Here is a 14,597-nt window from a genome sequence, read left to right as displayed (position 1 = left end):
GGGAGGGGTGGTTTGTGGGGGGTGGGTGTGGTTGGGTGAAGTGTCTCTGGGTTGTGATTGTGGAGTTTGTAGGGGATGGTTTGTGGGTATGGTGGGGTGTGCATGGGACCCCTGCATGTGCCCCCCTGAGCCAGTCAGCACCCGACCCCGCAACAGCCTGTGTGTGCCAGGCTGCCCTCCATTTGCTCTGTGCTGCCAGCACTGTGTTGCTACTGAGAAGCCCATGCAGCATAGACAGAGCAACCTGGATGCAGGCTCCAAGTGGCTGCAGCAGAAATGGGCAGCAGTGGTGAAGGGGAGATGCCACTTTTCCCTCACGCTGAGCAACGGCTTCTATCCTGTGCTGCTGCTGCTGAGCCTGGGTGGGCGAGCCTGGAGCAGGTATGGTGTGTGCAGTGTTGGATCTATGCAGTGTGTATCCCCATCAGTACTGTGGGGCTGGGGCTGGGGCCAGCAGCAGCTGGAAAGAGCTGCCATCACCTAGGCTACCTAGAAAGGCAGTCCAGCTGCGGAGCCACCCCAACCCCACTGTGTGCCTGGGGTGGGGGAGGAGGGGCAGGACGTGCTGCAGCTGGATGGTGACTAGGTCAGGCGGGAGAGAGGGACCCACAGCGGGCTGGAAAAAGACCCGCCATCGGCCAGATCCAGCCTGTGGGCCATATTTTGCCTCCCCCCGGCTTACAGCATCATTCTTGGAACTGGGCCAGATAAGAGGTGAGGTCAGAATTGCTGGTTACAGACATGAAAAAAAACCCTGTACTTTACTAAAAAACAAAGAATTAGTTTGACCCAGCTCTAGCACACAATCTATACAGATGCTGCACAGCAGGGCTTTTTGGCACTTCTATCTAATAGCTGATAAAATCAGCTATTAGATAAACACACCAAAAAAAGCCCTACTGAAGTGCACAATCTGTATAGATGTTGGATGAACAAGAACAAACTAACATGATGTCTCTTTTGGGCATGCACTTCTTCTGGGCTCTGTGTGGCGGCATGCCAAGTTTAAAGTGCTATTTCTTGGGGGGTTTTGTTTTTATGTCTGTAAGCAGCCATTAAGTTTATATACAACACTCCCAAAGAAATACAGAGCTGTGGGGGTCAACTGCCTGGATTTATCTTGAGACAACCAATATAAAAGAGCCAGTGTGGTCCCTATTTTCAAGAAGGGGAGAATGGATGATCTGGGTAACTATAGGCCAATTAGCCTCACTTCTATCCTTGGGAAAACCTTTGAAAAAATTTTTAAGGATCACATTTGTGGGAGTCCAGTAGGAAAAATAATACTGAAGGGCAACCAGCATGGCTTCACAGCAGGTAGATCCTGCCTGACTAATCTTGTTTCTTTTTATGACCAGGTCACAAAATGCTTAGATGCAGGTGTTCAGGTAGATGTCATCTATTTGGATTTTAAAAAGGCCTTTGATACAGTGTTGCATCCCATTCTTACAAACAAATTAAGTGGTTGTGACATAAGTTATTACATGGTCAGGTGGGTGGAGAATTGGCTTATGTGACATACCCAGAAGTTGGTGATGGACAGATCGTTTGTGACCTGGAAACACGTGGGTAGTGGAGTTTCCCCCCAAGGTTCAGTTCGTGGACCAGTGCTGTTCAATATCTTCATCAGCGACTTGGATGAGGGCATGGAAAACACTCTGTCCAAATTTGTGGATGACACCAAATTATGGGGCATAGTAAACGCACTGGACGGCAGGGAGCGGATTCAGGCAAAATTGGACAGCTTGGAAAAGTGGGCAGAACAAAATCGGATGCAGCTTAACAAAGATAAGAGCGAAGTGATGCATCTAGGGAGGAAGAATCACCAACACACCTACAGACTGGGAGGTCACTTTCTAAGCAGCAGAAAGGCATCTTGGAGTCATAGTCAACTCCAAAGTGAACATGAGTCGTCAATATAATGAAGCGATAAGTAAAGCCAACTGCACTCTTTCATGCATTAGAAGGTGCATCACGAACAGGTCTAAGGAGGTGATACTTCCCCTCTGTGCAACACTGGTGAGACTGCAACTGGAGTACTGTGTCCAGTTCTGGGCACTGCACTTCAAGAGAAACGTGCATAACCTTCAGAGGGTCCAAAGGAGGACTACTCGTATGGTTAAGGGCCTACAGGTAACATCCTACAAGGAGAGATTGAGCGAACTGAATCTCTTCAGCCTCTGCAAAAGAAGGCTGAGAGGGGATCTTGTGGCCGTCTACAAATTCATTTGAGGGGGTGGGGAGCAGGCGGGCAGGGCAGCAAGAAATAGGGGATACTCTGTTTACCAGGGTGCATCTTGGTGTTACTAGGAACAACGGCCATAAACTGACAGAGCACATTTAGACTAGACATTACGAAAAATTTCTTTATGGTGAGGGTTGCCAAAACCAAGAATGGACTTCCAAGGGAGGTGGTCCTCTCCCCTGCCTTGAAGGCCTTTAAGAGGAGACTAGACAAGCACCTGGCTTGGGTCATCTGACCCCACTGGTCTCTCCTGTCCAGGGCAGGGGGTTGAACTCAACGATCTACTGAGGTCCCTTCCGACCCTAAACAATCCATTAAATCTATGAAAAGAGGTGATTTGATATGCTTCTTCCACCCTTTTTTGGTTTACAAGGTTAAATCACCTAGACAGGTTTAAAAATCTCAAGATAAATTTAAAACAATGACCTCCTAAAAAATCCAAAATTGGGGAGGGAAAAAATCCAAATCTTTATTCCCCAATAAAGAAGCATGGACCCCAAGTTTCTAACAAAGAAGTGATAGTGTTGATAGCATCACAGATTATGTTAAAGTTTTCCTCCTTCTGCTATTAGTTTCATTGTCTGTTAGAATTGCTGCTACACTTGCAAGCAAGGGCCTGATTCCAGGTAGTGACGCTGATGTGACTCCAGAATACCCACATTACCTCACTGATTGCTGATGAAAGTTCAGATGTTGTGTAGTTCATAGTTTTAAGGGAGAAATGAAGGGAGAAATACAGACAGTTCCTATGAACAAGTAACACAGTAAAAAAACATTTTATCTACATCTTATGATAAGGGGTACAGTTCTAGTTGTACAATTAATTATCCTGGTGGGGGACAAACTTAAGGTGAAAAAAAAGATTGTTAAGCCTACCCTCTAATATAAAACCAACAAAACAGGTTTAAACCAAGAAAAGCACTTGTCATTTTCTGAATAGCAAATGAACTGCTATATGGAAAACCTAAAGGAAACTATAAACCATTATTATTAGCCTTTTTTTATTGACTGCCCCCACACCCAACTGTCTAGTCATAATGATCCTCACTCATAATATACTTTTTCTGTCCTTTTATGTTGTTTAGCTTACCAGGTGTTCCAGACACTCCACGTCTTCCTGGTGCTCCTGGTAACCCTGGTGTGCCTGGAGACCCTGATCTTCCTGGATTTGATTCAGCTCTTCCAGGGAGACCAGGGTCACCTTGAAAACCTGGATGGCCTTGTGCACCAGTCACTCCTGGTAGGCCAGGAAGGTCTGTAGGAAAAATAATGAACTAAGAACAGTATAGCATCATGATGAATATTTAAGAGTTATGAAAAAGAAACAAGTGGCTAAACAAGACCTTCATGTGGAAAAGTCCCCATATGGAGGGCAAGAAAATCACATTTTCTGATGTTTACCTTGCAGAAATTTCAAAGCTCCAGGGGCAGGGCTGTCCAACATGCAGGTCCCTGCAGCCACCTCTCCCACTGGCACGGTCCAGGCAGCTTGCACAGCAGGGGAGGGGAAGGAGGGAATTCCAAGGGCCTGCCCCTGCAGTGTAGGGCTCATTAAGTGTATGGCTTAGCATGTGGCCTTCTGCTGTACTGAAAATGGACAGCCCTGCTTTAGAGGCATAAGACTTTGGGGAAGCTGAGGGGACAGAGGTATTCAAGGAGTAAGGGCTTGTTGTGATACCTCTTACTGGACCAACTGTATATGCTAGCCAAGCTTTCAGGCATAAAACATCCTTCTTCAGTTTAATGTCATAAAGCTCATGCAAACCTCTCCCAACTATACAGTGGGTCCAATAAAAGATGTCATCAAAAAAAACCCTTGCCTCCAATACTTTTCCTGAATGATCACAGCTACAATAACACTCCAACCCTACTGAAGTTATTCAAGCCTTTTTGCTCTCCAGGATTCATGGGAAATGGAAGCTCCCTCTTTTGTATAGGACCTGTTCTCCTAGTGCCACCACTTTGCTCCTGCTTCCATTGTTTAATCCCACTGTATTTCCACTGAACCCATGTGAAGGAACAGCGAAGATCAAGTTTATGTTAGCAGAATCATTTGTGTTCTTGATTTGGCAGGTTTATACTTCCACTAGCATAATAACAAGCCTGCCATGTAAAATAAAGCCTCCACTGCCTGGCCCCATCTCGCATGCTACCCCATTCCAAAGCCACAGAGCCCAAACTATGTGGTGTTGGCTCTCAGGTGCTTTGGGGGGCTGTTGCGAAGAGGAATACAACACTCTTCTCTTAAAAGGTCTTTTCAATGCCATTTTATGGTTGAAGACAATTCAAGTCATACATGACATACTAACGCTTGTAAGCAAAGAAAAACAGAGAGATCAACAAAGAGTTTAAATTAATCTTCAGCTTTTAAAAACCTCAAACATTAGAAAATATGAACCGTGCAGCTGAAGGATCCAGGGAATTCTCCACACTGCCATATAATCCTTCATCACTCAACCGCACACTGCCTCCTCAAAATTCAAGTTGTATCCTAAAATTATGCAAAGGCTAAAATAATAAAAGACTGCCCTGGCTTTGTGCTCACAGGTTCTACTGGCTGGTCAGTTAAGGACCGTATAGAGCTCACATATGATTACTTTCCATTCTATAGCCTCTTACTTGCTCCATCTTCACCTGGTCTTCCTGGTGGGCCTGAAGGACCAGCTGGTCCATCTGACCCAACTTCTCCATCAGGACCTGGAAATCCCGGGTCTCCTCTAGGACCTATATGAAATCATAGGAAGTGGTGATTTATGTTTATGATCTGGGAACCTTCATAATTAAAAGACATCCCCCTTTCTTTAGTTTGTATTACACCATTTAAATATAAATTAATTAAATTTTAAAAGGTGATGAGACTTTAGTTATTATAGGAACATAAGTGTCTTACTGGGTCAGACCAGAGGCCCATCTAGCCCAGTATCCTATATGTTATGGTGGCAGAGAATGGATACTACAGGGAAGAATATAGATGCAGGGCTTATCTAGAGACTATTTGCCATGCCCTTTTCCCTTACCATTTACAGGCAGCTTTAAATTTAATTTCCACTTAATCCCATGTCTAAAATTATATAAAAGAATAAATTTTCTGAGACCTGATCTGAAAGTCCATTGACATAAATCAAATAAAAGGCAACTGAATAGAGATGCTCTGTTGAATTCAGGCCTCAGCTGTGAGCTGCTGTGTGTGAACAAGAGCAGAATTTATTCCCACTGTATATGCAGTATGCTAATTTTTTGTTACAGTGTTTCTGTTTCAATAGCATTCACATGTTAGATGTGATCATTTTAGCTGCTAATGATAATATTGCATTATGCTTTTGAAAGCTTAAAATTTGTTACAAGCTTGCACACCATAAAACCACGCGACGATACAATAAACAATTTTTGGAACTTATATTCATCTGATGCAGCTTTAAAAGCTAATGAAACCATGGGGGTGAAATCTTGGCCTACAGAAAGTTTTGTCATTGACTTCAAGAAGACTACAATTTCTGTCCCAGACATGAAGTTGCAGGCTTCAACTGAAGCCTAGCCTACTGTCTGTGCTGCAGTAACTCTATATATGAGACTTCTGCAGCATTAAAGGAAGCCTCGCCTGCTTATATCCATTCCAGTACTCATAGGGGACTTCTTCTTATGGCTATGTCCTAAATAGGCTTAAATCAAGAACTAGGTCAGCAGATCTGGGTTAGCTTGTGTGTGCACATAGGTTTGCAAACAGTTGCTGCATTTACTCACAAACCAGTCGCATCTTTTCCACAAAAATTATCCCTCCAAAATTGGGGTGTGTGTTTTAAGCACAGAAACTGATTTCTATGCCAAAATAGAGGCACGGGGATGCTGAAATGGCTGCCACAGCTGCTCTGTGACAGGCATCCAAGAAAGTCAGAGCCCACTCATCACTCACTGTCTCTTTACAGCTAAAGTTTTAACCTTGTCCCAGCTGCTGCCAAATTGGCTGCTCAGCCAAAAACCGCTGCCAATTTGACAGGTCAAAGAGAGAGAGTGAGTGATGCTCAAAAAGAGACTGCATGCCTGCTCCATGAGACCTGCATTCAGCCATGACTCTGGAAAAACCTTTTGTCTTCAATTTGCCTTCCCAAAACAAGGTGCGTGTCTTATTTGTGGGGACTTTGTGCATGAAAATATAGTATTTTGTGTATAATGCATGTCAAGAGACATATCCCATCTTCCCGTACCTCCCGGGCAATAACCACTGATATTTATAGGTGTAGGTAAAGAGGGTGTGGCCAGCTGGGACTTGGTGGTCTCGGGTGCAGAGCACCCTCAACGCCCATTGACTACTCCAACACATTAGGTAATTGGGTACAGTAGAAAAAGAAGTTCAAAGCAAATGAAACCTTTCACAGGCAAAAGTGGTGCTCCATAAGAAACAGGCAGGCCTGGTGGCCCTTGTTCTCCATGATCTCCCTGTAAGAATTCAATGATTCAGTTTATTAATAAACACCAGTGCACAATGCAGCAGCTCATAATTAAGGGGTAGCTAAGTACCTACAAATGGATAGACTTTGTCACAGCCCTTAAAATCTTAAAAGCTAATTTTAACATGATGGGTCAAGGAAGGATGAAGGTTACAGCACCACGGTCACATGGTTACTTAGATGGTAGCCTTTATGGGGCAGAAACCAGCTTTTTGTTCCATGTTTGTAAACTTCTAGCACAGTAGGGTCTTGCCCCATGACTTGGGGCTCCTTGGTGCTATACAAATAACACTAAGAAGTGGCTCAAGGTACACAGGTGAATGCTGTTTCCTCTGTGTCCTCACTTGTAAACACTGAGGAGGGAATGGATCTTAAATATTTTTGAAAGGGGAAAGGGTACCAGCTTGATACTTGTGGGAATTATCTTAGCTGACCAAAACATGCAGACCGTTGAGCTTTTATTTTTTACCTTCATGCCTGAATAGCCAGCCTGGCCAGGAGCACCAGGAAATCCTGTTCTTCCCTGAAATTAATTAGAAAATAACTATGAATTGATTCATAGTTGATTGATCGTTCCGTAGTTTAAGTTTTAATAGAAATTAGCTGCTGTATCACACCACACAATACCGTCATCTTTTAACAGTATTGGTAGTTTGTTTCATAGAACTTTTATATAAATTTTCAAAGGACCTATTTTGTTTAACAAAAGGTGACCTTTCTGATATTCACCTATTTACTGGAACGGTGTCCCAGGATACTTTGGGCTGAATCAGAGAGTAAGCTAGTCAACAGATTCCTTTTTTTACTTTAAATAGAATTGGCTGGCTGGCTGCTGACTGATCCATTGAACAGCCATCAGTGAATGGGAAGCATCCGTCTTTCAACTCTAATTAGGGCAGTAGCACCTTAGTTCCTTTTCAGTTTAATGGACAGATTTACCCACAAGGCTTCAATACCTGCTTGGGTGGAGCAGTAGATAAAGGCTGGGAATGAAGATAAAACAATCATATCAGGCATAAAATTCAGATGTGAATTATTTGCACACTAGTGCAATTGACAATTAATGTAACTATGACCTCAACTAGAATTATAAAACAACTGGGGAGTTAGATAGGAAATGTACATTTTTTTTTATTTGCTGTGGTGCTACAGATTCAGAATTCAGCTTTACAGAGGACAGTACTAGAAACTAGTATCTCATGAGTCAGAAGGCTATGAACTGTATCACACACAGGTCCAGGGAGGTGATCCTTCCCCTCTATGTGGCACTGGTCAGGCCACAGTCAGAGTACTGTGTCCAGTTCTGGGCGCTGCACTTCAAGAGGGATGTGGCTAACCTTGAGAGGGTCCAGAGGAGGGCCACTCGCATAGTCGGGGGGCAGCAGGCTAGGCCCTACGAAGATGGACTAAAGGGCCTGAATCTATTCAGCCTCCACAAGAGAAGACTGAGATGGGATCTGGTGGCTGCCTATAAACTCACCGGGGGGAACAGCGGAAACTAGGTGAGGCTCTGTTCCCCCGGGCACCACCTGGGATAACAAGGAATAAAGGCCACAAATTGATTGAGAGTAGGTTCATTTTGATATCAGGAGGCATTACTTTATGGTTAGGGCTGCTGGGCTCTGGAATGGGCTCCCAAGGGAGGTGGTGCTCTCCCCTCCCTTGAGGGTCTTCAAGAGGAGGTTGAATAGATATCTGGCTAGATTAAGATCCCAGCACTTGTTCCTGCCCAGGGCAGGGGGTTGGACTTGATATGTTCAGGTCCCTTCCGGCCCTAGAAACTATGAAACTGTAAAAATAAACTACGTGGAAAGTGAATTAGCAACACACCTGCCCTACCAGGGCAAATTTTTTTATTGTATATTTTCCTACCTTTCTTCCTACAGACCCTTGAGATCCAGGAGAACCAGGGAAACCCTATTGAAAGCAAGCAGAAAGCAATAAAAATCGTCCAAGTACTTTAAGAACTTTTTTCATTTGTAACAGTCTTTCTTATGTATATTTTTGTTGACAAACAATTGATTTGCTATAATATTCCACAACACCTACTACCCACACTATTTCTAAATAATTTTAATACAGATGGCTATAACCTTAAATCCTAGAAAAAGGCAAATTAAATAGGGCTTGATTCTAATTTTTGCCATACTGCATCATAAAAGTGCCTTGGAAAGATTATATAAATCAAGTGCAGAGTTCTGCTAATGCTTACTATTGTAACTTCATCCATTTCACAGTACTATTCAGAGTAGCAACTGTTTTGTCCAGAAGTGAATGTTTACCACATCAAATCCTAACTATGTTGTTTTGGGAAGGCATAAAATTCATAATGAGTTTAGGTTTGATCCTGGGACACTTGACTACCCTGTTCTATGAACCAAAATATTCTATATGCAAAATAATTAGTATTAGTTTAAAGCAACTACAAATCCTAGTTGAAATGTTCTTGAATATTTAACTCCCAAGTATCTTATAAACTAATTATTGTGAACAATTGAATTGGTTTTTTTTCTGAAACTTCCTTACCCTTATTCCAGGGACTCCAGGAATTCCTTTCTCCCCTTTTTCCCCAATTCCAGGTGTACCCTATTACCATTTAAAACACTTTGTTTACATAGATTACTCAAAAAAATACAGCATTTACAATATGTGCATTTTCCAAAAAAACATTTTAAAAATCAGGTCAGGATTTCATCTACAGATATGGGTTAAGGCCAAACACTTTGGAATAACTTGACATCCCATCATGCCCAAGGTCTACTTAGCCTGATTTATCCATGGACAGATTTAACTGCTCTTGCTCTCTACTTTACTTTCTTAATTTTTTTTATTGTGCCTTCAAAGAGGTTCTGTCTAGTTCTAATTAAAATTTTGACATTAAAATTCTTTTTATAACATGTATTCACTATAAACAAACAGGAAAGAGAGAAGGATTAGTTATGCTACTGTTTAAAGGATAACAAGCAACAAACACATACACAAACACTTTTTCACCATATTCTCTTACTCTGAAACCCTTCCTTTTCCCACAAAAGAGCCTGACTGCCTCTCCATCCAGGCAATCCGATAGCTTGGATTAATTTTTAGAAAACCTAGATGGAATTCATGATGCCAATTCCTCTCCTGGCTGTTACTGCATAGAAGCATGGAACTCTTTTGAAGGCAGAACAACTGCTGGAGAAGCCACAGGTTGTGTGCAAAAGCTGAGAGAGGCGAGCCTGGAGCATACTGTCCTGTCTACTCCCTTGCTTAGTAATGGATTGCCTGAACCTCTGATTCTTTTTTTTTTTTCACAGCCCTACTCATTAGAAGCCTAATTCAGTTCAGTGGTAGACTGAATTAGATTCCCAGATGTGCATATAACTACAGCCATTCAGGCACTGAATGTCTGGACTCAGTCTGGCCTTTGGGTACTGTCTCAATGGTCTAAAGGTGGGGATGGAAGGTCTGAGCAGCATCCACTTCCAATACAACTGTCTAGGTATATGCGTTGAAGGTTCTGGTGACCTCTCATGCATACCCCACAATCCAGAAAGATCAAAGGTTGCTGCTGACTACTACTACTCACCAAAATGCCACCTTCTTAAAGGAAATAAGATTGAACTTTTCATGAGGGGTAGCATCTGACAGTCAGTTTTATGAAAGGAATTTTACAAGAGATTTTTCCAGAGGATTTATGAGAATTTCCATTTTCATTTAGGTGTTATTTAAATTCCATGGTATAAATACTATATTATTTCTCAAGTCATTCTCTCCTTATAAAGTTTTTTTTTTTTTTTTTCAATAACAAAAAAGCTAAGATAACTCTGTTGAGAGCATCATACAGAAAATGGAACAAAGCATGATAAAATATATGCTTTCTTTCATACTTACTTTTGGTCCCCGCAATCCATTAGATCCTATCACTCCAGGCATTCCTTTTTGACCCTAAATATAAATATGTAGAAGCTGTTCATTTTAGTATGAAAAACACACTTTGACATAGTAATAATAATAGCCTTATTATAACTCTTTGACACATTATTCTGAGTAAAACCAATGAAAGAACAGCACCTTCTTACTCATTAGGATTTCTCCTTGTGTGTGTCCTGTCACAGAAGCTTAGGCTAGTGACAAAATTGATATATTTCCCTTTATTCCAATTAATATTGCAGAATCAACAAAGCAATGGTTAATAAGATGAGTCCTATGCCTTCTCTTACATAGTCAAAAGAACTGTTAACTAAAGCCTTGAACCCGCAAATACACACCAGTAGTCCTACTGATTTAAATACAATATGTATGCCTAAATCTTTGTAGGATAAGAGCCTAATAACACTACAACCCTCAATGAGTTGCCCAGAATCTTTGTTGGGAAGGGTAGCATATAAATGGAATCAATCAATAAAATAAGATGCAGCCGTGGATGAATTTGGCCCAAAGAGTTGGTCTGTATCAGAGGTCGCCCACATGGAGTCTGCAGAACAGGCAGTTAGATTTATCTTTTCATTTGTATACTGAGTGAGCCTGAGAATTGCTGAGAATGTAATACAGGACTCCACAATGTAATTTTTACAATGCTTTATAGAGCACCATATTTTAAATGCCTTAGGATTTACAGCAGAAAACAGTCCATGACCCTGTTACTAGGTTTACTCTATCCATTTTGACTACAGTTATGGCTATAGCAGGTCTATCATGGAAGAATTATTGTAATTAAGAAGATGATTTCATATTCAAAAACCAGTGCTAGGACCATATATATTTCCATATGTAATTCAGTGAGCCAGGTTGCTGATATTTCAACATAACTTCAGCTGAGTTTGAGGGTTGTTGAAGAAAACCAATATCTCCCAAAAAGGATAACAGACTATATACAGAAGTTCTAAATGGACTACTGTGAGTTGTTAGGAAAGAGTCAGTGTCACAGTTGATGCCTTGTTTGAGATGGCTCAATCTTTTAACTAGTTTACGATTATGAGTACAAACTCAACCCAGATTTCAAACAGGACTGTAGTTTTTCAGTGGTGAAGTACAGAATACAGAAGTGGGAATAAAGAACACAGGTAAATAAAAAAGAGCCCTCTAATAGTCAAGGGTAAGAAGAAGGGCAAATAGGACAGTCCCACACAGATGGCGGGAAATGCACTACAGCAGACTCTGACCTGGCTCCTGTCTGCCTGAAGCTAGGGTGCTAGATAACAAGATTTCTATTGATGATGTTAGGATATCACACCATAAAGCAAATGTACTTATTTTATTATGCAATCCATATAAAAACTTTGCAATAGGATAGTGCTTGCAATGAATGGATATTCTGAATATAATTATACAAACAAGTGGATTTTCATTTACACACCTTTTCTCCTTTCATTAGCATGGCACCTGGAGGGCCAACTAACAGTGGCTGTCCTGGAGGTCCAGGAGATCCAACATCACCCTATAAAAGTCAGAGAAACAACCAGACATCCTATTCACCAAGCCAACTCAGTAAGAAGCTGGGATACCTATTTATATTTACAGCACTAACATATTTTTACACTCATTGAACAAATGCTTTCTACTCTTATTTGTAGGTAAACAGGACTTTGCAATGAGGCCTGTCCATATATTTGCAAACTTTTGAAAGAAGGAAGATAAATCTCTTTATATCTACTCAATATTACAGAACAGCTGAAGGAAAGATAAAGAGAGATTTCTACCCCTTTCTTTTCTTTTTTACCTGCCACTCATGAAAATGATCTTGTGATTAAATAATGTAAGTAAACAAAAGAAAGCCCTTTAAGCCTGGGTCCTGCTCCCATTAGTTGACATGCTTCTTTTGCTTAAGTGAGATAAAAGTCTTTTCTAGGACTGTGGTCTTGGGATTGACTGCTGCATGAATACAAAGTGCCATTAAACCCAGAATGGCAGGTCTGAGTTGGATGTAATGGAGCCCATGTACCAATGCAGGTGAATCAACTGGCTGGTAGGAGTATGGAAACACTGATGGTGGAGAGCAAGACTTTTATTTCTTAAGGGACTATTCTTCAGCCCTTAGGAGACTTGTACCAAGTGCACATGTTGTCTGACTCAGGGGAGGACAGGCCTTCAGGGCTTCTTTTTGCTCATTCATTGTCTTCTTTCAGGAAAAACAATTCTGCTCAGTAGAGCTGCACTTCTTCTTGTTTGACCTAAGGAAAATCCCTCTTTATTTCCAAGCTGCCCACTTCATTTAGCTCCAGAAATGAAGGTATATCTAAAAGGGAAGACTCTGAGAAGTAGGGAAGTAAGGTATGAACATAGCCTGAGGGATCAAGTCCCCCGTGACTTGCAGGAGTGCTATCAAGCATGCAGTGCTGCAGTTGTTCAACATAGGCTAATTAGCACTATTGAATGACAGTGCCAATTAGTCCAAGTAAAAGTTCCACATCCAGTGTTCAATATTTTTTTTAAAAACCCTAACCCCATAAATACATCTAATTTCTGTGCCCAGTTTATCAAACAGAATCCATTTCATGTTAAATGTAGTAACTCAGGATCTGATGTTATTTTCCCTTCAGTGGCAGCATGAGGCTATCACACACTATGGTCCATGAGGGTTGTGGGCCTCAAGTGTGGTTAGTATCTGAAACACCATGATGATAGGAACAAGTCGTAGACCTAATATAGGTCTAATATATGGGTGACACGTCCTTAAGCTTGCAGACATCAAAATGTTCAACATGCAATTAGTAAGCAAGTACTAGTATTAGGCTAGGCCAGGTGTGGATAACTGCTTTCTTAGGGAAAGCAATAGTAGTTAAAGTAACTGCTTTTTGAAAGGCACTAAAAGTAAAAACTCCCTGAGGTTTTATCTTTTGATAAGATCTGAATTATGCTGGTTTCTACTTGGCTAATAAAAGTCTATAGTTAGTCCTACAGTGAAGCCACTCTTCGTGCCATTATTTATTTGCTCACCAATTCCCCTTTCTGTCCATTGACTCCAATGCCTGGATTTCCCTGATAGAAAAAAAAAAAGCAAAAATATGCATGCAAAGTGAAGACAACCAGGAAAATGCATGCATAATAATTCAATTAAAAGACATTTTTTTTGAAAACTTTGCTAACAAATAATCATAAACAACATTTTAAAGTTTAGAATAAATATATATTTCACTGAGACTGTACAAACTCTATTAAAAAAAATGCCCACCTGTTCACCTGGCAAACCAGGGTGGCCTGGAGCACCCTTTAAAGAAAGAGTTAGAAAAGTTAATATTCTGATTTGAAGCTGAAGCTTGGAAAATGTTCCAAAGTTGCCCCTTCCCAGGGATAACATCTGGAAGCAGGATTTTTCCCAGCGTACACTTAGGGCATGTTCCTGCTGGCTCACCTCCCTTGGGGTCCTATTTCCTCAGCCTTCTCTTTCCAGGTAAGCTGTACTGGTCAATTAGTGAAATGAGCATTGGCTCCACCACTTCCGCCTCCCCCCCAGGCCTCGTGCAAATCCGAGGGAGGGGAGTAGGGAGAGAGCATTGGCAGCATTCCTCTGTGGCCCTGAGCTGGAATTCTGCCATGACATGACTCACATGCACACAAGTTTTGCCCTCATTCCTACACTGCAGGTTTATGTAAGCAGTAGGCAGAATCTAGCACTTTTAATGAATTTCCTCATAAGAAATGGCTCGACTTGAATATACATCTGGGTGAGCTTTTAGATAAATGGACAATAGCTTATATATATCTTCAAAATACAGTGCTGCATAATTGTCACTCTTACTTGCAAGCCTGGCTGGCCGTGATATCCATGTGGGCCCACTGCTCCCCTTGCACCCCTAGATCCCTGACGAAAAAGAGCAAAAGGTGAATTTGTTTGTGAAACCCCCAATATCTTGACTTTTCCCCAAAACAAACTTACCTGGCAAACCAAACCAAAACCAAATCAAATTAACCCCCCCCCCCCCCCC

At 41.6% G+C, this 14,597-nt stretch overlaps 1 protein-coding gene across 1 annotated transcript in view; it reads right to left on the bottom strand.

Annotated features, from left to right (window-relative positions):
- Nucleotides 1–14,597, bottom strand: part of COL4A4 (collagen type IV alpha 4 chain) — a 183,852-nt gene that overhangs the window by 109,105 nt on the left and 60,150 nt on the right. Inside the window, exons 10-20 of the mRNA XM_019503074.1 lie at nt 14,411–14,473; nt 13,844–13,879; nt 13,609–13,650; nt 12,029–12,109; nt 10,564–10,617; nt 9,217–9,276; nt 8,563–8,607; nt 7,160–7,213; nt 6,610–6,679; nt 4,865–4,969; nt 3,336–3,500 (exon numbers count right to left, since the gene is read on the bottom strand). Of these exons, the coding sequence (XP_019358619.1) occupies nt 3,336–3,500; nt 4,865–4,969; nt 6,610–6,679; nt 7,160–7,213; nt 8,563–8,607; nt 9,217–9,276; nt 10,564–10,617; nt 12,029–12,109; nt 13,609–13,650; nt 13,844–13,879; nt 14,411–14,473 (775 nt within the window). The remainder of the gene's footprint in view (nt 1–3,335; nt 3,501–4,864; nt 4,970–6,609; nt 6,680–7,159; nt 7,214–8,562; nt 8,608–9,216; nt 9,277–10,563; nt 10,618–12,028; nt 12,110–13,608; nt 13,651–13,843; nt 13,880–14,410; nt 14,474–14,597) is intronic.

This window comes from Gavialis gangeticus, unplaced genomic scaffold (genome assembly GCF_001723915.1).
Source record: "Gavialis gangeticus isolate Ggan-Ray unplaced genomic scaffold, GavGan_comp1, whole genome shotgun sequence".
NCBI lineage: Eukaryota > Metazoa > Chordata > Crocodylia > Gavialidae > Gavialis > Gavialis gangeticus.
The sequence above is the reverse complement of the archived record's forward strand: the minus strand, read 5'-3'. Positions and strand labels throughout refer to the sequence as shown.